Source organism: Gambusia affinis, linkage group LG11 (genome assembly GCF_019740435.1).
Source record: "Gambusia affinis linkage group LG11, SWU_Gaff_1.0, whole genome shotgun sequence".
Taxonomy (NCBI): Eukaryota; Metazoa; Chordata; class Actinopteri; order Cyprinodontiformes; family Poeciliidae; genus Gambusia; species Gambusia affinis.
This window is the reverse complement of record NC_057878.1, coordinates 19,902,095-19,925,656: the sequence shown is the minus strand read 5'-3', so window position 1 is coordinate 19,925,656 and position 23,562 is coordinate 19,902,095. Positions and strand designations below refer to the sequence as shown.

Here is a 23,562-nt window from a genome sequence, read left to right as displayed (position 1 = left end):
TGTAATTACAGGGGAGATCAAATCAAAACAAATGTACAGAAGGGAGTGCCATATTCTACTTTATATTCTATAATTGTGGATTCTTTTCCCCAATTTAATTTTGTAAAATATTTTTTGCCTTATACCTTAGCTGATGCCATAAATGTTTTCAACAAACTACTTTTTTAGGTATAGCACAATACAAAAGGCATATTTCAATCTACTCATTGCAGAATGTTTGCAGATTTTTATGTACATACTGCATTTGTTCAGTCATATATTTTCAGATTACTGAGATGATGATGGGTTGGTGGAAGAACAGACAGACTTAGTGAACAGTCTGTTCACCAAGTCAGAATTAGCTGATAGATTAATTAATGAACAGATGGATGATCAATGTGCATTTTCTTCATAAAAAACAACAACATAAAATGATTGATTGAAGCAACTTAGTTTTTAGAAATTCAGATGTTTCACAAGTAGAGTCATCAGGAAAGAAGTATGCAAAGCATCTTCTTTTTCCATATTAAGACATAAGAAGTGCTCAAGTCAAATTCCATACTGTTCCAGGTCATCATTAACAATAATGAGATCCTTTTATTATTGCTCTGACATTTAAACAAAATGCATCTGTTGTGCTTATAAATGTATGAGCAACCTCTGAGAACGAGAAAAGAAACAAGCACATGAATAAGGTAATAAAACATTAAACCCACAATGTTTACTAATATCAATATTTACTGTTTTCATAAAAAAAAAAAAAAAAACATTTGCAAGAATTACAGCACATATGAAAAAAAAAACATGTAAAAACAATCAGATTATATAAATAAATGTATCTACTTGGGTCTTTAAATCTGTACATTTTTAAGAGACATCTTTGAGAATAAATAGCGTGTGACAACTGTAAACTGCTGTTCTACTTGACAATACAGACAGCTCCCACATTTACATTAAAACCCAAAACTGCAGCAATTTTGCATCAAAGTGTTCAGATCAATACATTGAATGAAAAATTAGCATTGACTGTGTCCAGTATCCCTGCAAAGGTTTCCTGTGAACTTGTTTTGGCTTGTGGTCCCTGATGTAAGGAGAGCTGGAAAACAAAGAAAATACTTAAAATGTCAACTGGTTAAAAATCGTTTGTTGTTTTTTCATAATTAATTCTGTGTTTCAGCTGTTCTATAAAATTACTTTTCTTTTTACAAACTTAAATGACATTATCTAAGCACCGCTCCTTGCCCCTCTAGGGACAAGGGTGTAAGAAAATGAATGAATGGATGGATGGATGGGTGGATGGAGGGACATTATTTAGCGCCAATTACAATATAGCTGTAATGTAAAAAACCCTATGGCATACATATCTGTAAACAATCAAACTTTAAGTTTTATATTTAAGTACAAATGTATAATAATATAAAATGTCACCTTACTTAGCTATAAAGATGTCATCACCGTAAACTCAGCTACCGCTGGATGCACAGCTCTTGTTCTGTCCATAAGAGGGCAGTGTAGTGCAGGCTGACTGAGTTGGGGACAGTTGGGAATTGGAAGGCTTTGAAGAGAGGGAAAGGCAGCTGGATTCTGTCCACCCAGATGGGATTTTCATTTCATCAGATAGCAGAGTCGCTTCCTCATGCTCATCCAAAGGAAAGACTCGGGACTCCCAAGGTGCCTGAGGCTGCAGGAAATACAGAGCAAATAATGTGGTTTTTGTCAGTTTGCTGACAACCACAATCTCTTTTGTACGATTTATTAAATCCAATAAACCGAGCGTGAAACACTTTCATTTCTTCAGGTTATAAAATAAATCTGCTAAATGCTTTCTCCGGACCAGTCCCTTCACTTAATTAATTCTTTGGTTTCGGTGAAGCTCGGAGTTTCAGCGTTAATTGCGGTTTGTTTGGGTGCTGAAGTGCATGAGGCAGAACTGTGGTGATGAGAAAGCTGATTAGAAAAGCCTGGATAAGTAGCAGCTTGTTTCGTCTCCAATCACAGCAAAGAAGAAGAGAGTCCTACAATCAAAGCAGGATCAGGGGAAACAAGTGGAGACAAGTATCTGTGGAGACTCTCAAGAAGCCATTGAGGCTTCACAGCTCGCCTAAGCCTGTCTGGAAAAGGCTGAGGATATTAAACTCATTACTGCTGATGTATATTCTTGTCCTGCGCCAAAGGGTAAATGACATCTTATCATTGATATGGATATTATAGAAAACAAATTTCAAGTAATGTTGAGCATTAAAAAGAAAATTAGGAGTTAAAAAACAAACTGATTGCAGTCTTATTTAAAATATCAGTAATTTGTTCGTCCGACAGTGGGACAGGTTTGTTCTGCTCACTGATGAATACTGGAATGAATAAAGGACATAATAATCAATTTAACTGTAAGAACAAAGAAAACACACATTAGTAGCAGAAAGGAAACAAGAACTTGTTTCAACCACTTAAAAAAACAGAATATACAATTTGAGATTTGTCCTTTCTCAGTGGAATACTGTTATCATCTCCATTTTCGTTGAAGATTCGGGACCAGAAGCTTCAGATCATACCAGCCACTCCTCCACCCGCGGCTGCTCATCAGAATCCAGCTGAGCACAACTCCACTCCACTGAGCTCTCATCTCCTGATGTGCACATCCCGCCCCCGCTGCTCGATAGCCTGCTGCCAGATCTGAAGAGGAGAGAGAGGAAAAATGTAAGCCATCCACAAGAAGAACATTTTTCTACACTCGGCTTTCACGCAGATTGTTTTTATATAAAGATTTGTAAGCAAGTCTGTTTGTGTGCAGTCACGTTGTCGAACGTCTCCAGCACTTCCTCTTTTCCCAGGATGTCCAGCGGCGCTTCTCCTTCTGCTCCAAAGCCTGGTGCCTCCGAGCAAAGACTTCATCACAGAGATCCTCAATCTGTATACGACACAGAATGCACTGGAAGGTGAAATCAAGAATAACATTAATATGTTTATGCCAGGGAGTTGAACTTTACCTTCTGATTCTCTTCTCCCAGTTTAGGAGTCAAACCCTGGATGTCGACCACCCGCCACCTAAATAAAACGTAGAGACTGTTCATTATTGTTATAATTTATATGATCGTCTTATTTCTACATTTTCTGAACAGGGAAAAGGAAACTTACCTGTGTCTCTTCAAACAATTCAAGTCAATATGATCAGTAAAATAAACACTACATTTAAACTGAACCTGTCTTAAACTCCTTTGACAGCACTCGGGTTGTTTACCTTGGCGTCAGGATATCTTTGTACTGCAGTTTTTCCACTTTAGAAAGAGGAGGAATGATGGGAATGACAATGTCATCAATGTTGTACACTCGACCTCTGTGGTGTTTGCGAAGAAAGCCCTAAAATGGAACAAAATATGTTATTGCATAAGCAGAGTTAACGCTACAAGTAATATTTACAAATGTTTACATATTACAGAGGATTAGCATTTCTATTTGTCAGATCTTGTGTGTGAAGATAACAATGTTCTGCATGACATTTACAGTTATTTCATGTTCAAACCTGCATGTTTTCAATAACAGGGCAATTATTGATTGGAAAGTCCCATTAAATAAACTGTATTTACCATGTCCTGCAGATATGAATGACCAGCTATAGGGACTGTGTCTGGAATCAGCAGCAGAATTAGAAAGATAATTATGCCGCAACCACAAATAACATGGCATTTAAGCAGCAAAATGGAAAAATCTCTATAATTGACTTGCTGCTTAATAAAAACCAGATCCTTCAGGAAAAAAAAAAAAAAGAGTATTTGGACTATTCCTGAAATGAAGAAGTGGAGCATAAAATAAATAATAATATCTTTGATACTGATAATGAAGTTATTGACTGTGCTTCTTCTTGTCTTTCACTTCAGATGAAATTTTCTTAAAACACGTGATTTTGTATTTGCTTTCCTTTCAGACATGAAGTATGGCATTGAAAAAACAGGTCATCTGGAATCTTTCAGCACCTACCCAATACTAACACGTTCAGCATCCGTCAGTTATTACAGAGTATGAGGATCTAAATTAAAAATGATCTGAGATCCACAATGAAGACCATTGACTGTGTTTTATCGTGTTCACACTATGTATGCATTTCTGAGTTTATTCTCAATATTTTTATTTTGTGCCTGCATAAAATAACTTAATTTAAAGACATGTGACAATATGGCCCATAATAAGTAACAAATACACAAAGAAAAACATTAACTTCTGCTCCATTCCAACTGACAGACGTTTAGTAGTTTGATGGGTTTAACTTAAAAAAAAAAAAAGAAAAAGGTTTGTTGCATTCAAGAAGAAACTTAAAGTATGTAAGTATGAATTTTGATTTCCTAACAATTGCTGGTAGCCAATAGTTAAGAAATTAGTCACTGACTCATGTACAGATTGACACAATTGAATGAGGTTGAGTATGTTACCCGTGAGCCCCGGCTGAGGGTGAACTGCCCATAGCTCTCCTCCAGCATGTCATTTGAACTGTCTCCAAGATCACACAGCTGGTACAGGACATCCTGATCATCTAAACATATAACACACACTCTGAAAGTGAGAATATATCAAGGACAAAGCTGCAGATAACAGTGTAGCTCACAACTTAAAAATGTGATACAAATTAAAACTAAGTAGATGCTAAATGATCAATAATATGTAGCCATGAGCTGATTTCATCTCACTATTTCTCTGAACACATTTTTTAAACAAAAAAATCCTCCTTTTCTAACTTAAAAGTGACCGGAAACTGTTACATCTTCCACTAAACTGTATTTGTTACAGGCAAGATCACATGTTTAAAACCTGAGAAATCAGCATATTATTTGTGTTTCAGTGGGAGTAATTCTCGTTTTACTTTTAAACCTGCAAAGCCTTAAATTATGTTATAAATTGTGGTTTAAATACAGCAATACCACACTTTATCTTACTATGGGAACTCTTTCAGTTTAACCACTTACTGAGTAAGCATTAGACACATACTGAAAACCCACCTTTAGTCAGTCTGCAGCGCCGTCCTCTCTTCCTTTTTCTCTTACTGGATCGTCTGCGCTGACTCCAAGCTGATTCTGGCGACCTGATTGGTGACAGAGTCAAAACTCCCCTTTTCTGACGCCGCACATGTTGCTTGCATTTCCTACCTAGAAGTGTGGACACATACCATGAATTAGACGTGTAATGTGGTTTTCAGACTGATCTTCTAATACATTTTTAGAGCAGAACAAAATCAGTATTTAGATTATTTTTTTCTGATCACACTAGATTTTCATATGTTATTTACATTTACCCCACTATAGCAATTGCATAAGGACTTACAATTTTTTCAACTGAGAGAAAATTTTAGAACCCCTTTTACACTCAGCAGGAACAAGAGAACCATAAATACGTTTGAGTTGTAAAAAATAAATGATCTCGTTATCTCGAGATAACGAGATAATTGTTTGAGCTAATAAAGTGATATCAGCTTGAGAATGTGAATGTCTTATTAACAGTTTAATAATCTTTGTTAGGGCTTCTTAAGATATTTCGTTGGCTTTACGGTTTTAGAGGCCAGGATGGTAAATTAATGGACGGTATGCAAACTACATGATCCATTCTAAATTGCCTTGTATCAATCTTCTCCTCTTAAGAGTGAAACTTTTCTTAAAAGAACAAATTACTGAGATTTTCATTATGATGGTTCTGGTACAACTCTATATGCAAACTGCAGTGAAGTTAGTTCCTATCTTTGATCATTTCACTCTACTCTATGCATCTATATGCACTTAGTCAGGATTTTCTAAAGCATTAGTCCATAATGAACTGTAGGAATTGATCGGAAGTTTCAAATGATCCTATTCGATTTTAGCGACAGTGATAACATTATATCTAACGGGCTGTAATTTGGGGTAATTTACCACAGACTGCCTTCCGCTGCTATTGACTGAAGAGAATAGGATCATTAAAACCAACATGAAATCATCAGTGAGCTGTGCATGTGACGTTTTTATCTACTGTATATTCAATCAGGTTCCTTTGTGCTTACTAGTTGCACTCTTTCATCTCCATTTTGCTCTACTATACACTAAAAACAACCACGCAAAACTAAAATCCCATGGTGATCTTAGGAAGTAAACGCAGAAATAACATCCTAATTTATAGAAACTACAGAAGCACATAAACATATTCTAACACTGTTGATACATCACACAATTTCATGCAGGTCCAGTGGGACATCTGACGGGAATAAAAACAAAAGTGGAGCTGAGAAAGATGAAAGATGAAATATCAAGTTATTACTTTTATGTCATACTCATTATTTAGATACAGTTTAGTCCTTGGATTATATATTTATTGGCATCCTTAAAACAACCTCCTTTCACCTCTGGAACACTAATAAAAACCTGAAATATCAATTCAGTGTATTTACATAACTCCAATTCATGAAAACAGATTATCTCAGAGTTATGCTGTAAATCTAGTCCACACACTTATTAGTTCAAGGATGGACTTTTGTGGTTCTTTCCACTTTTTCAGGAAGTGTAACACGTTTAAAGTCTAAGTTTAAAACTTTTTGAAAAGGTTTGTCATTAGAGTGGCTTCTCTAAGCTTTCACTGTAGTTGTAGACTTAGAATGGTGGATGTTTATCATCAAAAATAATTTCCCAGAGAACAAAAAAGCAATGTGAATAGAAATTATTTTTACAGGCATCTACAAAAATGCAATGAATGGACATTTAACTTAGAATTGGTAAGCCTAACAGCAGCCAATCAGAGTGGAACAAAATATTCTTGTTGTGAGGCATTTTCTGATATGCAAGTTGCTAAATGTTGCACAAAATGGCCAGATATACAACAATAATACAAGTTTAAAATTTGAACTATTTGCATAAAGACTGAGCTCTGCAACATGAAAACATGGGTAGTACTGCAATTATATCAATCATAACTCTTCTCTTCAGCGATTTTGTCAGTTTCTGGTGCAACTCTGTGCTGCCTTCAAGAGAACTGGACATCAGAGTATCATCCATAAAATTTCACTCAGATGGCATCACTGTGCAAACTAGAGCTTTCAGTGGAAAAACAAAAGTTCCACATCCTTTTAATGCCATACAAATATGGGATAGAAATATGGATGATATTTTTCAAAAGACCCGTCTATTGAGTTATAGATTAATAGTTTTACTGGACAAAAATTACAAAGAACAAAGCTGGTTCTTGATCCAATCCTAATGAGTCGAATTGAAATTGTCATGGAGTCACTTAATAACAGCATCATGACATTAACACTGACATAAAAAAATATATTGAAATATATAAAATAAAATCTAATTAAAAACATAAATAGTTCTTTACTGTTATGGTCGGTAAAATATATTTCTCCTTAGTATTAGATGTGGTCTCAACAAACCAATGGCACTTCAACAATATTATTTTACCTTTTATCTGAAATTAGTGTCTGTTTATACATGTCATACATTCTTCTGTGTTGATTATTTCTCAAAAGGTCTTGCCATACCAGTTTATTCCTCTGTGTTTAATTTAGTTTCTTAGTTTATCCTTGCATTTTGGTCTTCATTCATTTCCATTTAGTTTTCTCTGATTAGTATCCTCTCTTGGTTTATTGTTATGTCCTCTTTAGTTCAGTTTATTGACGCTCACCACCAGTAATTTTCATTATACCATTCACCTGCTGCGCTGCCTAATCATCGTGTGTTTCACCAGATTTGACACTCATAAACTCTTGATTTTTCACTGTTCAGCGCCGAATTGTGTGATTCTGATTCACATCAAGTTCGTTGCTCCATTCTAAGTCCCGGTTTTCCAGCAACATGCGCGTTGCCAGCGCCCCCTGCCATCCTCTGAACGCAACCGTTGAGAAAGACTACTTTAGATACTTGAATCTGTACACTAGGTTTCAGGTAATATTTTTGCCGTGATCACGCTGCCATCTTAAAAAAATGTTGTTGTTTTTTCTCAGTGTCAAAGTTAAAAAGAATAAAAGATTTTTCAGTCAACAGATAAAATGGTGTACAAACTGTGATGTGAACACAGTTCCTTCAGAAGGATCTTACTCTTGTGCCTTGGTGTGGAGCTGGTTCTCCCATAGTTTGGTGGATTGGACAGCCTAGAATTGATAATTAAAGGTCTCTGAACCCATTCTTCTCTGGCTTTGAATTTCTGAAAATGATGGCTTGTAGTAATGCCTGAGAGGAGAGAATACAATCTTTAAGAACTTGGTGAAAATAACACAGTCAAAGGGACCAAAGATATTTGAACACTCAATTATCAATAGACCAAGAAAAAAAATGTATCTATTTTTTGAACAGGGAGAGGCTACAACTTTAAAAAGACGAGGCACACCATGATCAAAATGTGCTACATTGTATGAGATATCAAACTGGTCAGAAATTGAACAGGAACTAAATCACACTGTTGCAACGTTTGTATTACTTTTCAAAGTTGGAAGAAATGCAGGTTTAGGTAAACAACACCTATGCATTACCTTCAAATGAAGCTGACACTGTGACAAAGATCATGTGATCTCACCTACAGTACAATGAAACACTCCACCAATATCAGCACTATGGTTCAATAGTTATATTGCTTTACCTAATTTCTGTAATGTAAGAATGCAGAATGCTTGGATTGGCTCCAGATTTTTAAATAACTGAGTTATTCAACCAATATATAATACCAGATCTATAGAACACTGAACTTTGCTACCAAGATGGTCGAGCAAACTGATATAAAATGGGGCACATACTTCACAGAAATGACGAATTACACCTTAAAGATAACCTGATAGAAAGGGTGAATAGTAAAATGAATACAATTCTGAATTATTTCCATATGGAAAAAAAATCTTAATTGGAAGTTTTACCAGAGGAAAGAGGAACCAAAGAGTGAAGTCTTGACCTGCAGCTGCAGTCAGGTTTCGAGCACAAACAAACAGAATCACAAGAGTTACACGCAGGGAAGTGAGTAGATACGGGATTTCTTGATTTCTGGAACAAAAATAAAACAAAAGGAAAAAATAGATTTCACCTCATTTTGTTAGCAAGTAGATAGAGTACAGTTTCTCACATACTGTAAGTAATTAGCTTTCACATTTAGATTAGATATTTCAACTTCAACAGTCAAAAAAGTGCATTTGCAGCGATATAATCTTAATGTGCAACCTGCAACTCTCTTAAATTATTTTATTAACATGAAGACAAACACTAGAAGGTCGTCATATTAAAAAATGAACAAATCAATATGCATATCTGTATGGTGCATCTGCAGCAGGAAAGATCAAGAAAAGGAGGAGCCTGCATTGGGCATACCGGTGAACTGGTGGTGTAGCAAGAGGTGACAGAGAACAATCTGCGTTTGTGGCAAGACGCCATGGGCCGGGTGCGGGCGCACACACACGATGCATCGACTCTGAAGAGCCTTCTGCCTTTCAGCCTCCTTCCCTTAGCGGTCCCAGTTAGAAAAACATCGTCTCCTCCAGGAGTGCTGCGGGAATGAGATCAGATGAGATCATGAAGATGCCACTGTTATGACTCATGCACTAAAACAAGACGTTTTTGTCAAGCTGCTGTCAGAACAGATGTGTGTCACTGGTAATAACATGAGTAACTGATACTTATATATATACTCTTGTTACTTTCCAATTAATAAACAGCAACACAAGGCTGTTATTTTCACTCACAATGAGGTGTAAAAAAGGCAACCTTGCAGTCACACTAGACAAAGCTGTTTTGTTACTTCGAGTATAAAAAGGTATAACCCAGACCATAAATTTTAGAACATCAGAAAGTAAACCTAAAAGAATTTAAAGTAAGTCTTTAAATAAGTACTGGAAAAATACCGTACACCTAAAACTCACCGATTAAAATCTTTGATGTGCAACATTATCCCTACCAATTCAAAAATATTGCCACTGTTGCATATTTATTATGGCTCCTGATTATGAACTAAAAATAATAATAATTCTGAGCATTCAAATAACACATGCTTTTTATCTTTACTGAGAATGAGACGTAAAAAGAGCCAGAATACATTAATGCCGGGCTGGAGTAAGAAAAAAAAATGTTTCACTGCTTTTCTTACCCAAAGTTATGGCCCATAAAATAACAGAAAAGCCGCACAGAACTGACATTTAAAATATTTCTCTCAGCCAAGTCAGAAAAACTACTCAGCTAGGGATTATAGCACCACCGCAAGCATGCAGTCGTCAGCAAATTACAATAGGTTTAAGACTCAGTGATTAAAACTGTTTGATCTGCAACATTAGATTAAGACTTGAAATCCTGACTGTGCAGCCACATGGTGCCTTACCTTCTGTTTCCACTACTGCTTTCCGCAGCTTTATGTCAGGCATGTTCTATCTGTGTATGTGCTGGAGTTGCCTCTGTCATTATTAATGCTAATTGAGCAGCTGTCCAATATTGGCTTTTGAGTAGCTCTTTGTGAATACAAAGTAAAAAGAAAGAAGACACTTCTCCCCTTCTAAGGTTTTAATTATCACAACTCGTATTTGATTCTTCCAATATTTTATCCTAACGTTATACTTTTATTTTATTTTGGCAACCCAGTCAACAGCCAATGGATTTTGATCTTGGGCAATGAATCATTAACAGGTCAATATTTTTAGAAAAGCAAAAGCTTTCACAGTTTAACAATCTAAAACAATAGGTGTATAATAATGCATGAAGCAGGGAAATCATATTTTGCAGCTCTTGCCATTTTTCAGGTGGCCAATGCCATTTCCAAACAGCCTGGCCTACATTCTTCCACAGCGAGAGAGATCCTTCACAAGTGGAAAACCGTACAGCTGGTTTTTGTTCAAGGAAGGGGTGGGCCTGGAAGTTCATACAAAAGTCAGAGAAATCCTAAAATGTACAAAATTAAAAATTGTCAATCTGGTTCTGAATTTCAGTTTTGCTCTAAATAGATGGGAATGTTAAGTTGGGATACTTTATGTGTTTCATCAACATGGTGATATTAGCCTAAAGTCCTTTTAAATTTATGTCCTGGTGAGTAAAGTGAACTATGTTTTAATAGAAATGCTCCAATTAGGTTGGGTTCTAATACTCATAACTATATTGAATAACTGCTCATACAGAGATATTTTTTTCACCTATAATCCTTTTACTGAAACAGTTGGTCTTTTTATGGCTGTATTTTAATTGTCGTCAGCACAGCAAGAAGGGGACATCTGGGGCACAACAGACCTCAAGCTTGAAAAAAAAATGTTCTGCTGTCAACACTGTGCTGTAAAAGGGTAGCAAAGCAGTCAAACCTGCTATTACATCCCACCACATAATTTAAATTAATGAACCTTTCTGCTGCAAAGTAAAAATTATTCATGAGCTGAAGTGACATTACATTATGTGTGCAAAAAATAGAAAATGAGAATTTGCAATTAGTGCTTTTAGTGTAAGTAGCATCAGAAGCTAACTGTAGCATTTCTTTTATTTTCTAGATGGTAAACAGATTTGCAAGTATAGAACTATATTTAGTCTTGTTGTTAACCAACTTTTAAAGTCCTTTATTCACCATGTCAGATAGATAGGAAGCTCTAATATCAAAAGCAAAAAAAAGCAACATTCTGTATTCTTTCCAGTTTCTACTGTAGCTGTTTGTTGTTTTCATGTTGCGCTCTGAACTTTTCTCCTGAGACATTATACCACTGTGTCACATAACTTCCACGGCTCTAAATGTTGCCAACAAACATACAACTTCTGTCTTGTATTTTTTTTCTTCCTATTTGTCCCCAATCTATAACCAAAGAAGGCGATACAAAGAAGCAGAATGGCTGAGGGTTTCTGCATCAAGCTTCATCTAGATGTCTGACCTTTAAGTCATTTTCAAAATAATAATAATTAAAAAAAAACATCTGTTGATATATTTTAAACATTCATTTTCAAAATGTGTGCAACACTTTTTGGCTGTAAGGCCTCCTCTGTAAAATCAGAGCTCCAATAGACTCAAGAATAATCTGGGTGGTATTGCGGGGGTCTGGGGTTTACAAACAAAACCAAAACAAATTGTTAAATGTGAATAATCTCTCTCAAATGAAGGCAGTTTTACCTTTGTTGGTTGATAAACATGTCATGTTAGAATGCAACAGAGCAACCATTATGAGATATCATCTCAAATGTAACCACAAATACGCCCCAGAGCTGTGGTAACAAACTCCACCCAAACTCTAACCTCCACCCATAGCATGAGGCTGAAGCAAGATGAATATGCAGCTGTCAAAACAAACAATGACCAGGAAGATTTTCTCAAAGTGTTCACAAGGTAATCTGAAGAATAGGGTATCCATTAACTGCAACTGAGGAGCAGCCGGAATGGGAACAGGAATTCTACACACCTTGTGAAGGTTCCCCTTTCCTTTGAAGGCTGTTTAGAGAGAGGAGAAAAATTCAGGGGAAGCATCAGACTGTTTACAATCTGGCTGAGCTGGGCACTCTGCAAAGAAGAAAACACAGAAATCAAGTTAACCCAGAAACAGAATGAGACTGAGGCTTTTTTCAACTACTTGCAAACCTGTATCATATTTCATATCAACAGAAACTGCTGACATTAAAGCCTGGGCTGCCATAAGACTATCAAAGCTGCAGTAGGTAGCTTTTATAAAAGTGTGGGTTTTTTTTATTATTTCTCTTTAAAATATTCACTATGTCATGACAATGTAACATGAGACAGATAATCTGTGAAAAAAAAATTAGCTCAACTAGTGTGCATTCACAGCAGGTAACTCTGTAGGAAAGGAGATGCAGCATAGCAAAGAGCAAGGGGGAGGTTAAGAGCAGCATGTACATTAGGGTGATTGACAGTGGTAAGGCCTCCTGGCTCTGATTGGTTGTTTCTGACCAAGTGGTGCATTTTCTTTCTCGTGTCTTTGTCTGTCAAGACTTAGAGAAATATTTAACAAATATTTTAAAAATATATATTATTTATAAAAGGTACCTCCTGCGGGTTTAATTCAAAAGAAAATATAAAACAGAAAATACTAAGGAATCACCCAGAAATGATGCTGCTCTGTGATGTGTCCATCACGTCCACTTTAGTGAACATTCAACATCAAAATTACATTCAACTTCTAATTCCATTAAGACTGGGAATGCATATTGTGTTATATTAATATGCAGTTCTACATCTGCCTCAACCGCTCTAACAATTAACACGCTCTTTCTCCCTCCTGGGATAATTAGAACCACCTGACCTCATCAAGCAGAAGCAATTTATTTCCTCCACCTGCAGCTACTAATTTACCGTAACAGTACACGGTCGAACAGCGAGCACTGTGTAAGTGATGAGTCAAATCCTCACAGGATGATACCGAAACGCAACGTTACACTCAAGAAAAAGTTCAGCGGTCGTACCTGTCTCTCGATGTTGTACAGAAGGCGCGTGGGACTGCAGGGCTCCGCATCGGCATCTGAGGCTGTGCAGGAGAGGCCGGCCATTTCTCTCATCAAGGTCTGCTGAATCTGCCTGTCGGTCAGAGGTTGGGATTGTGCAAGAACCACCCTGCCCTAAAGCACACACAGAAGAGCATAGATGCAAAAAGACAGATCTTCTATGGTATTCTATGTTTTATTTACTGATTTAAATAACCTATTTTCTACAGTTCCACAGCATGCACGCTCAGGACAGATGCAACAATCAGAATCGTGTGGTCAGTTTCTGTTTTCAGGTTTTAGAAAAGACTTGACCTGCTGAAAATTCAAAATTTTCTCCAATAATAATATTAGCGGATATAAGAGCAGGATATAAAAGGTGTTGTTTTAACCCCTGCCTCCAGGGACACTAATTATCTATATAACAAAAAGGAGAGAGGTCACATTGCGTGTAAGCAGTTGCTATAAAACTAAATTTACATTTTTTTTTAAATAAAACCAAACTGAAAAGGATTAAAAAAAAGAACAATTTTGCTGTAACATGCTGACCTTCCTATTAGCTGCTGAAAGTCTCACGCTCTTGCTTTCTTGTAGACTGATTGACCCACAGACATGGGTATATTGAGTACAACCTCAATATAGTTTTTTCAATCTTTAAGCTTCAGTTTTAAACACTTCACTGTTACAAAACATGGCTACCTGTCAGCATTTTTTCCATTAGGGGCTACATTCACACCCAAAGAGTTTTGGTTTAGATTTTTGGAAAAAGGTCAGACTTTTGAGTTCATTGCTGGTTGGGGTTGATCAAACTGACTACCACCTTATTCTGTTCACCAGCTGATTTCTCTGTGCGTCTCTAATTTCCATCATACCTTGGTGGAGCGTATGTGCTTGTGCAGCTCCACCAGTTGCTCTATTCTCCCGTCCAGTTCGGACATACGGAGCTGCAGCCAGATCCATCTGCTGCTCAGCTCCGCTCGCTCTTCCAGCCACTGCATCTCGCTGCTGCTGCTGGCACAAAGTGAGAGATAGATGGTTGTTTTAATCTCATTTCCCAATGTGTCAGCTTCACCTTTGTGAAAACAAGCAGGCAACCTGACAGGAAGCGATTATTTTAAAGGCCGCACTCTGAGTGAAAGTGTGTGTAATAAAACTGGCTGTGTGAAAAGGTTACAATAGGAGCAAGTGTGTGTGTTTGTGTGTGATCGTGAGGCTGAGTTCAGTAGCACAGCAGTTGCCATGGCAGTGCTCTTGGACCTTGGCTTGCAGGGACTCCCCCACTTCAAACACTGTGATCCAGAGGGAAAGGTTGAGTTTCCCAGCATAAAGCTACAGACTGCACACTTCTTTGTACTCTTTGATATAATAAGGTGTTTTTTACCCCAGTTAAATTCAATTTAAATAAATACCTAAAGACAAGATCAAGTCATACATAAAAGAAAATATCAGTCAAAGCCACCCTGTCAGTGTGCTTCAATGAAGTCTGTTTGTTAAGCAGCTAATTGCCCCTTCCCAAACACATTCAATACCCAGTCTTGGCTTGCCCTTTTTCGCTTTCCACCGGTATAATGAGGAAATTCCAGGAATTTTTGCCAAGCGCTAGAAGGGGAGTGAACAAAGGAGGAATGACTTCTTTGCTCCTGTTCCCCAAACTGCGTACTTACAACAAACTTAATGAAACCAAGTAAAATATTAGCTGACATTCTGTGAATACAATTCAGAGTGAGAACGCTTGGGGTTCTTGCAGCTAAAGTGATGCATCAAGCTGAAACAAGAGGCTTTATCTCATTTGACTGTCTTGACTCATGCAAAGGAAATGGTGCAATCAAATTTAAAGATTGTCAAAGAGTCTTCTAACCACAAAGAATATGCAATCCATTAATTAAAACATTATTGAAAACGCTTTAATTTTTTCACCCTTTTTCCAAAGATTCTTTTGTTGAGAAAAGAATGTAATACTTTCTGTCTCCAGATGTGTAAAGCTAGATAAAATGTAGGAGATTTTTTTTTCCTCCATTTTTACACACCACTTTGTGTATGTTGATCAAAAGAAACCAACAAAAATAAGGTGAAGTTTATGGTTGAAACATGTCAAAACATGAGTTCAAGGAGTATGAACAGTTCTGTAAGACACTGTAACTAACAAAGCTCCAGCTACAAATGCAAAACCCAATTACACTTTTAAAGCTGTATCCCATCAGTGCTTCAGCTGTTCCCACACTGGAAATGCAGTTAACTATTTCCACATTGTTTTTGTTGAACGGCCTGTAATGATCCATTTCCTCACAAGAATCAAGAAAAACACTTAGAGAAGGACCGAGCTATAAAATCCGTAAAGTGGAGGTTTAGAGCTAAATCACAGGGAACTGCCCCATACCAGAAAAAACGAACTGGTTGACACTTTGAATCTGGACAAGAAACACAAACCCACAACCCAACACACAAATATGAATATATTGGTTTCCTCTTGCAAAAACAACTTTTTTTTTTTTTTTTTGTGATTTCTCAAGTTTGGAAATTCCTTTACATTATGAACAAGAATGATCATATTTACAAAGGTCCCACACAAGTTTCCAGTTTGATCAAAGCGTTCTGTAAAAGCATTTTCCAGAGTAGCGGCTGTGGCCCTCAGGACTGTCTTGTGGAAATTCCAGAGTTTACATAAGGATTTACATTCTCCAGGGAATACACACATTGTCTTAGCCATGCTTTAGTCATGCTGGCTGTGCAAACACCAATATCAGACAGGTCAAAATGTCAAATCCATACAATCCTGCTTTTCAGCAATGTTTTAGCACGAAGGAGGAAGTGATGTCACCCCTGCTCCTGATTGAAATAATTGTTGCCCGCTCATGCACAATGCCAACAAAATATATAATTTTTTAAACTGTTCATATGTCTTCTACTATTAAAGTTCCAAAAGAAAAACAGAAATCAGCTAAAGTCAGTATCAGTAAATCAAAGTTTTCCAAAAACTGGAGATTGGAGAAAAGCCACAAAACCCTCATCAGTGCATGCCTAATATAATTTAGATCTCTTTTGTATAGATCATGGTCTCAATCCATGGCTTTCTTTTCCCTGGGGTAAAAATATGACAAGGCACGAAACAGAGGCCCATTTCACTGAGCCACTCTCTACAAGGGGAAAGACAAGAACACATGGCATTCAAATATGGCAGATGGGAACTGATTTTCATGGGTCAAAGAAAACATCTATTTTCCTAAATCTGCCCATATATCAGTAGGGCTGTATTATAATATCGATTCTACAATATTTATCGGTTTTTCCCGCCTCGGAAGGTATCAATTTTTCATCCACAAGTATCAATACGTTAAACCATAGGGCAGAGGCACAGAGGCAGAGCCACTCCCCCAGCAGCTAGTAGTAAACAGCTTACAGCCACAGTCAACTCCGGGAGCCCAGGTAGAAAAGCCTTTTTCTTAGAGTCCAAAAGACTTTCTTTTACTCCAAAATGCAGCCACAGTATGTCCAAAAGAAAAACAGAAGTGCAATCATTTGCATTTTGAGAATCTACAGAGGCTGATAATCTCCCCACTCAGCTCCTAGATCACTGTTGAAACTTTGAGGGGGTTTTTTTAAAGGTTTTATTGGCTCTAGTGGCCTTTATTTGATATTTAATTGACAGGAAAGTGGGTTATGAGAGAAGAGGGAAGACATGTGGCAAAGGTCACCAGGCCAGGAATCGAACCTGCGACGGCCCCATTGGAGTTATGTGGGTTGTGCTTAACCCCTGCGCCACCACAGCACATCCCGAAACTTTTGAGTTTTATGTCAAATTCACATGAATTAAATGACAGAAACTAATTTTCTCACTGCATCTTTGACTCATTTTGTCCATCTGTAGACTGTTAGACTCTGCCCAATCAGAGTCAGGTATTTTTTAGTTGGTGCTTTTAATTAGTTTTCAGCTAATTAAATCCAAGTCTATGGAACACAAAATGTCACTGAAATCACTCTGTCCTTCTAAAATCTTTCAAAAAATCATCAAAGTGCATCGAATCGTATTGAATTGTATTGCTCGCCAAATATCGTGAAATATATTGTATCGTGATCAAAATATTGTGTTGTATGGTGAGATTATTATATCGCTACACCTCTATATTTCAGGTCAGCGTAATAATCCATCAATCAAGTTTATTTGTATAGCACATTTCAGCAGGCAGGGGGTTCAAGGTGCTTTACATAATAAAAACAGAAAATAACAATGAAAAGCTTTAAGAAAAGCATTTGTAACTGTGATAAACAAAACTGTACTTTGGTAACATCAAGAAAAAAGTCTGCGAAGTTCTTGATTCATGAACTGCAAGAGTGACATCCTGGGATTCAACATTCTCAATCTAAAGGTTCAGTCATATCAGCCCTGTTTAGTCCACTTTAATCAAACTCTAGTTTGTTTGTCTAGAAAGTCTGGTTTGTTTGGGAAGGTGTGAAAGCATAATCAAACTCTGATGTGTCTGACCAGAAAAAAAAATTTATCTGGACCACCTGAAAAGCATAATTCTGCTCAGCAAAGCTTTTAAATTAACCTGTCTCTGTCAGGTTGTACAGGATGCAGGGACTAAATAATGATAGCACCTCTGGCATTCAAAGCAAACACTGAGACGCACATTGTCAACTAGAAACAGTGAAGAGCTGAGACATGATGACAGAGTCTGGGTGGAACGCTGCTGGCTCGCTGGCAAGCCCGTGTTTATTTCCTAGCCTGTGGGTAGAGAGGGAGCTGGCTCCTCAGATGGATCTGTTATGACTGCCGCATGGAAAGAAACAACTATGTGTGAGCGCTTAGCTGAGGAAAAAAAAAACGTCAGGATACCCACCACAGCAGAGAGCACAAAACATGTACTTATGACAGCCAGAGCGTGAATGTATCTGAAAACCAAGTTAAACATGCAGCAGTACTGGGGCTGCATATTCACAAATTCCCAAAACTAATACTACAACATCAAAATTTATGCTAGCTGTTCGTTTCAGAAATTCTCCAACCAAACCCCACTTAACGTTTTGGTTTTGTTTTTTCTTACTGGCTGCCTTCCATCCCTTGATATAAAGCAAGACAACACCTATGTGAACTTTCCACAGGTCTGAACTGAAAACATGGGCTCCATTCCTGCTAGGCAAATCCTCTGCACGCCGAATGTTCTTCAGCATGAGTAGTTAACTTCACATCTGACACTGAAATGATCTAATTTTATGCTTCAAAGGATTTCCAGCGTCTAGGAGACCAAGCTGGTTTATTTAGCTGCACGGACCAGCTGCACAAGCAAGATACTAACAGTGGCCCTTTATACACAAACACACGCACGCTTATATTACAGGATTGCATCCTTTCTCTGGAAAGTCCTCCCATTAAAGTCCATGCTTTTTCACACATTGCAGATCAGAAATTGTTATACACCAGTGGTAAAACAGTTTTATCTTTTTTCGAGTTGGAATGATTAGAAGCAGACCATCTTTGTGAACTAAAAATGAGCATTAAAGATGTACAAAAACAGTAAATTTATTGAATAGAAGTAAAAAATGAAAAGAAGGTTGAAACCTAACCACAAAAAAATTATTCCTTTTACTGTGATATTGCATGTAAAAACACAAAAAACTGGAACAAGTAGTCAATTTTACTGTGTTTTACTTCATAACACTCTTTAGTTTACCAGACGTTAAAGAGCCACATGTAGCCCCAGAACCAGACCTCTCAGCTAGATGGTCAAAACGTGAACACAAACACACATCAAAATTAGCTTTAGCCCAGATAAAGCAGGCCAGGCTTCAGGCTTCTGGAATGGCCGTCACTTTGACCCTATTGAAAATAAAAGGAACATGCTCAAAAGCTGAGACAGTGCCAGGAAACCAAAACCTTGTCAATGACTGCAAAAAGTTTCTCTATGATTTACTAAGGAACACTGAACCAAATATTAGCGAGGTTTGGACATAATTCATGCTGTATGTATATTTTTGATCCTTCCCAGTGAATTCAAATTTGTCCACCTGGTTGTTTGAGTCACTCAAAGCCAATCTAGACAATCTGATAATATAAATAACAAAGTGACAGATTACCAACTTGATGATACTCACAAAGGTGAAAGCATGTCTTCCTCTGACTCATCGTCAGAGCTGCTGCTGCCTGTGGCCTCCGAGTCCAGGGCTTCCTGCAGACCTCTGAGAACCATCTGGTTGGACTCGCAGAAATCCGCCACCTCGGCAAAAAAAGCAGAGGCTGCGATCGACTCTTCCCAGGGAAAACAGGGATTGCTGCAGCTTTGTGGCGGCGTAGCAGAGTCTAGGCTATCAAGAGGAACATCCTCGAGTTGGAAATGCTTCTTCAAGCCCTCCAGCTGCTGGCTGCAGTGCTTCAAGGCGTGCTCACCCAGCAGGGCTTGAAGTCTCCTTTGCAGCCTGCAGGCTCGACCTTGAAGCTCCGCATGGCGGGAGAGCTGCTCCTTCGCTGCATTCTCTAGCTGATTTCTTGATTCCAGCCGCTCAGGGTTCACAAAGCCAGTCCCAAACTGCCTTAGAGCCACAGTAGGAGGAGGACAGAGCTTCTCTAATTCCTCATACATCATCTTGGGCTGAGTCGCGTACATGGAAGTGAGATTCTGAGAGCTTTGCTCGCCATGGGAATAGGAGGGACAAACACTGGGAAAAACGAGAGAGGAGTGGAGCACATCACCACCATCTGGCCCGCATTCAGGCTGAACACTTTGTCCGTGCAGGAGCAAGGCCTCCTGGCTATTGTGCTCTGGAAGAGGGATTAAAAACATGTCTGTTGCACCTGGGAAGACTGTGGCCACTTGACGAGATTCCCTCTGGCATTTACTGAAGCAGGGCAAGCTAATGAGTAAACCCGGAGCAGGCCGGGCCACCATCTCACCCTGACCACGACATGTAGGGCCGCACGCGAAAGGATCAGGGTTTGCGGGGGGGTCTACGGGGTCCAGGTACCCGAGTGAGCAAAGATTCAAGTTGATTTTCTGCAGGTCGCCGTCATCTGCAGGTTTCAGGTGAGGCTCGAGCTCTACAGTGCACAGGATGGCGCTCGCATCCGAGTCCACGGTGACAGAGGCGGGAGGAGAGGAGAGGTGGATGCCGTGGTCATTTTTTAGGATCTTGGTCAGGGCCGGGGCCATTCCCCTTTCAGAGCCAGGCGGGAGGCTTCACAGGGCGCGCCCTGAAGGATCTGACACAGAGCAGTGAGCTTGTTAACCTCAAATGATAAATACATTTGTATTTCAAAGTCAGAAAGACTGTACCATTGAGAAAACACATGAAGGGATGCAAGTAGCAAAGGCTTTAAAAAAAAAAATTGTTTTTGTAATTTTTTAAAATAATATACCTATTTTATTTTGAATGTCCTGATTTTAGTGTAAGATTATATTTTAACTTTTTTATTTTAAAAAGTTAAAATAAAGATACATCATTTAAGTGTATGTGTAGGGAAAAACCTCATGCTTCCTTATATTCATGTTTACTCTAAAACTGAGGTTCTCTGTGGACAGACCACCTCTGACTAGAGTGGTGCCTCTTTTTACATCAATAGGACTGCTAGTGGCTAGATAGCCGGTACATTGTCTAGCAGCCATGACAACTTAATAGACGCATTGAAAGCATGCGGACAGTGACCCCTGACAACAGTAGAGATGGGTGAACCTTTTCATATACGCAAACAGGGAATAAAGCATTTTTTACATCTGTTGCTTCACACAAGGAATGTGGCAGCTGCAGAACATGTCACCCATATGTCTGTGTGTGGCGGTTCTCAAAGCTCTGGGTCCAGCCACTGTCCACAATTTGTGAAACTGTTGAAAAGGCTTTTGACGTACAATCCTCTAATTGTTGTGGCTATCCTTGCTGCTTTTGCACCTTTTTCTTCTACACTACTTCCTCCTACTCAACATTTCACAAATCTCCCTGGCTACAGCACTCAGTAAATTACCAGTTTCCTTAACAGTGAACTTGTGATGACCATCTGCTGGTCGGCTGTCAAGTCAGCACCCTTCCACATTGCTGTGTAGACCAGGGGTCTGCAACCTTCAAATTTCAAAGACTCATTTTTGCCCTCATTGCAGTTTAATAAAGCCTTATTTGAGCCACAACTTATAATCTGTCACTATTTGGCCGGTACATTTTAAAGCCTAGTGTTAGGCTTTAAAATACATAACATCAATCATTTTGCAAAAAGAATTAGAATAGAACAGAATAGAATTCAACTTTGTTGTCATTGCACTGTCACAAGTACAAGCAACGAAATGTAGTTTGCATCTATCCAGAAGTGCTATGCAGGATATAAATATTTATTTACAGGTGTAAAAGACTAAATATAAATATAAATATAAATATGGGAGCTATATGCACAGATTATACAGAATATACAAGAATGTTAGGAAATGGATTATATATGTATTAGTAGGTTTATAATACCAGATAAATAATGGCAGATAAAATTTACAGATTGCACATGTGTGTGAGGAAAACAGTCCGTGTAATAATATAACATATTATTACATAGCATATTGATATTTGTGAAAACAAAATTGCATAGTTTCCTACCTAATGACAAGACAAAACTGTTCTAAAAATACTAATAGTACTTTTAGTGTCATTCATTTGTGGAAATCTAATGCAGTTACTCCATGAAACAAAGCATGAAAAACTGCTAAAACTGGCATTTCTATTATATCTGTATTTAGAAACACGTCAGTAAACCTGTTTTTATAATTTTAAGCCAAACGTATGAGAGCTATTGTGGAAGATTTAAAGAGCCACAGGAGCAGACCCATATTATGGACATGACATAAGATTTTTGTATTAATGGTTTGATGTAATGTTCCAACATTCAGAAAAACTGTTTTGTTTTGTTTTTTTTGTTTGTTTGTTTGTTTTGTTTTTTTATGTGTGAGCCATAATCATCAAAATGAACAGACATAAACTCTTGAAATATAGCAAACATCAATCTGTAAATTTAATCTGGAACTGAATTATTATAAAAAAATATATTTCCTGTGTTATGCGTGTTTGTATGTGTTCTGTCTTTTAAAACGTTGTTCTCAAGGACCCCCCACGCCCCTTTTTTGTTTTTACTTTAAGCATCTGCCGCTTTAAGTCTCTGCACGCCCCTGCCAAAGCTCCAATGGTAACCAAATACAACGTAAATAAACTGCAATAAAATTCGTCAACGGTGGTTAACGGTTAAAGAACAGTTATTTCAAGACGCCTTAAGAAAACTCGAATTACCTACCAGCCTTTTCTGCACTGTTTCATTCAGCGGGTAACTGTTTTACTATTTTTAACGGACTCGTCAATAAATCTAACTTTTCCTTCAAGCTACTTAAACTTTAACCCAAACGGCTAAACTCACCGTCTAACTTAAGAAAACTAAACGTTAGAGTGGTGCACTTCAACTCCTGAAGTCAAAACTGAGCTTTACTGTAGTTTTACCAATAAATAAACACGTAACTGTCCCGACTGTTAGATATAGCCATGCATTGCGAAAAATACAAACAATCCTTAAAATCTGTTTAAAGTGTTCAGCTACTTACCTGACCGCTCATCGGACATCGTATGTTTCAGGGTTAGAGATCTAGAACTGAAGATTTTCGAGTGTTTGTGAATCAAAACACGGCAGTCTGGATGGCGTATATTGATGAAAATCGAGGTTCTGACTCGCACTGTTATTAAATATGAACTATGAAAACAATACGTTTTTCCCTTGAGGAGGTTTGTCCCATCCTGCTCCCTCCTGCTAGCATCCGCTCCCTAAATCTCCTCTGGCCAACTGCAGACAGAAGCAAGATTCTAGGATCTGATCGACGAGGGGCCGAGCCAGACCTCTGCTGCCTTCACGGTCTGTTCGAAAGCTCGGAGCTGTCACCACTCCCTGCGACTCATCTCATTCTCTGAAAATATCGTTTATCTTCAAATGGCTTTTGTGCAATAAAATATTTCAAGGACAAGGTAGCGCGAAAACGAAAGAGCACACGTTATTAATATAACATATTTCAATTTGGTCATAGATTGGCTGCTTATTTCACGCTAGACTTTTTGGAAAGAGAAATGGGACACATTTCACAGCACGTATTGATATCATAAAAACCCATACGTTTATGTTTCATAGTAGTCAGCACCAAATGCCAGTGAATATTAATGTATTTATTTGTTTATGTATTACCTGTGCTATTGTTAGTGGTAGCAGTAGCAA

At 38.0% G+C, this 23,562-nt stretch overlaps 1 protein-coding gene and 1 long non-coding RNA gene across 3 annotated transcripts; one reads left to right on the top strand and one right to left on the bottom strand.

Moving 5' to 3' along the window:
• Nucleotides 1-533: 533 nt before the first annotated feature.
• Nucleotides 534-23,188, bottom strand: kansl1l (KAT8 regulatory NSL complex subunit 1-like). Of its 2 annotated transcripts, none has more exons than XM_044130855.1 (16): nt 22,904-23,188; nt 19,443-20,544; nt 14,225-14,363; nt 13,335-13,487; nt 12,320-12,417; nt 9,279-9,453; nt 8,834-8,957; nt 8,025-8,156; nt 4,965-5,111; nt 4,401-4,501; nt 3,215-3,333; nt 2,964-3,021; nt 2,772-2,884; nt 2,529-2,649; nt 1,413-1,660; nt 534-1,075 (listed from the first exon to the last, which is right to left on the bottom strand). In XM_044130855.1, the coding sequence occupies exons 2-15, from the start codon at nt 20,492-20,494 to the stop codon at nt 1,442-1,444; spliced, it is 2,751 nt and encodes a 916-aa protein (XP_043986790.1). In that variant the 5' UTR covers nt 20,495-20,544; nt 22,904-23,188; the 3' UTR covers nt 534-1,075; nt 1,413-1,441. The 2 variants fall into 2 exon arrangements, with proteins under 2 accessions (XP_043986790.1, XP_043986791.1); XM_044130856.1 differs by having other exon boundaries at nt 14,225-14,360.
• LOC122839358 lies at nt 2,808-4,239 on the top strand. Its single transcript, XR_006372036.1, has 2 exons — nt 2,808-2,912; nt 3,899-4,239. It is a non-coding gene; the product is annotated as an uncharacterized LOC122839358 (long non-coding RNA).
• Nucleotides 23,189-23,562: the final 374 nt, after the last annotated feature.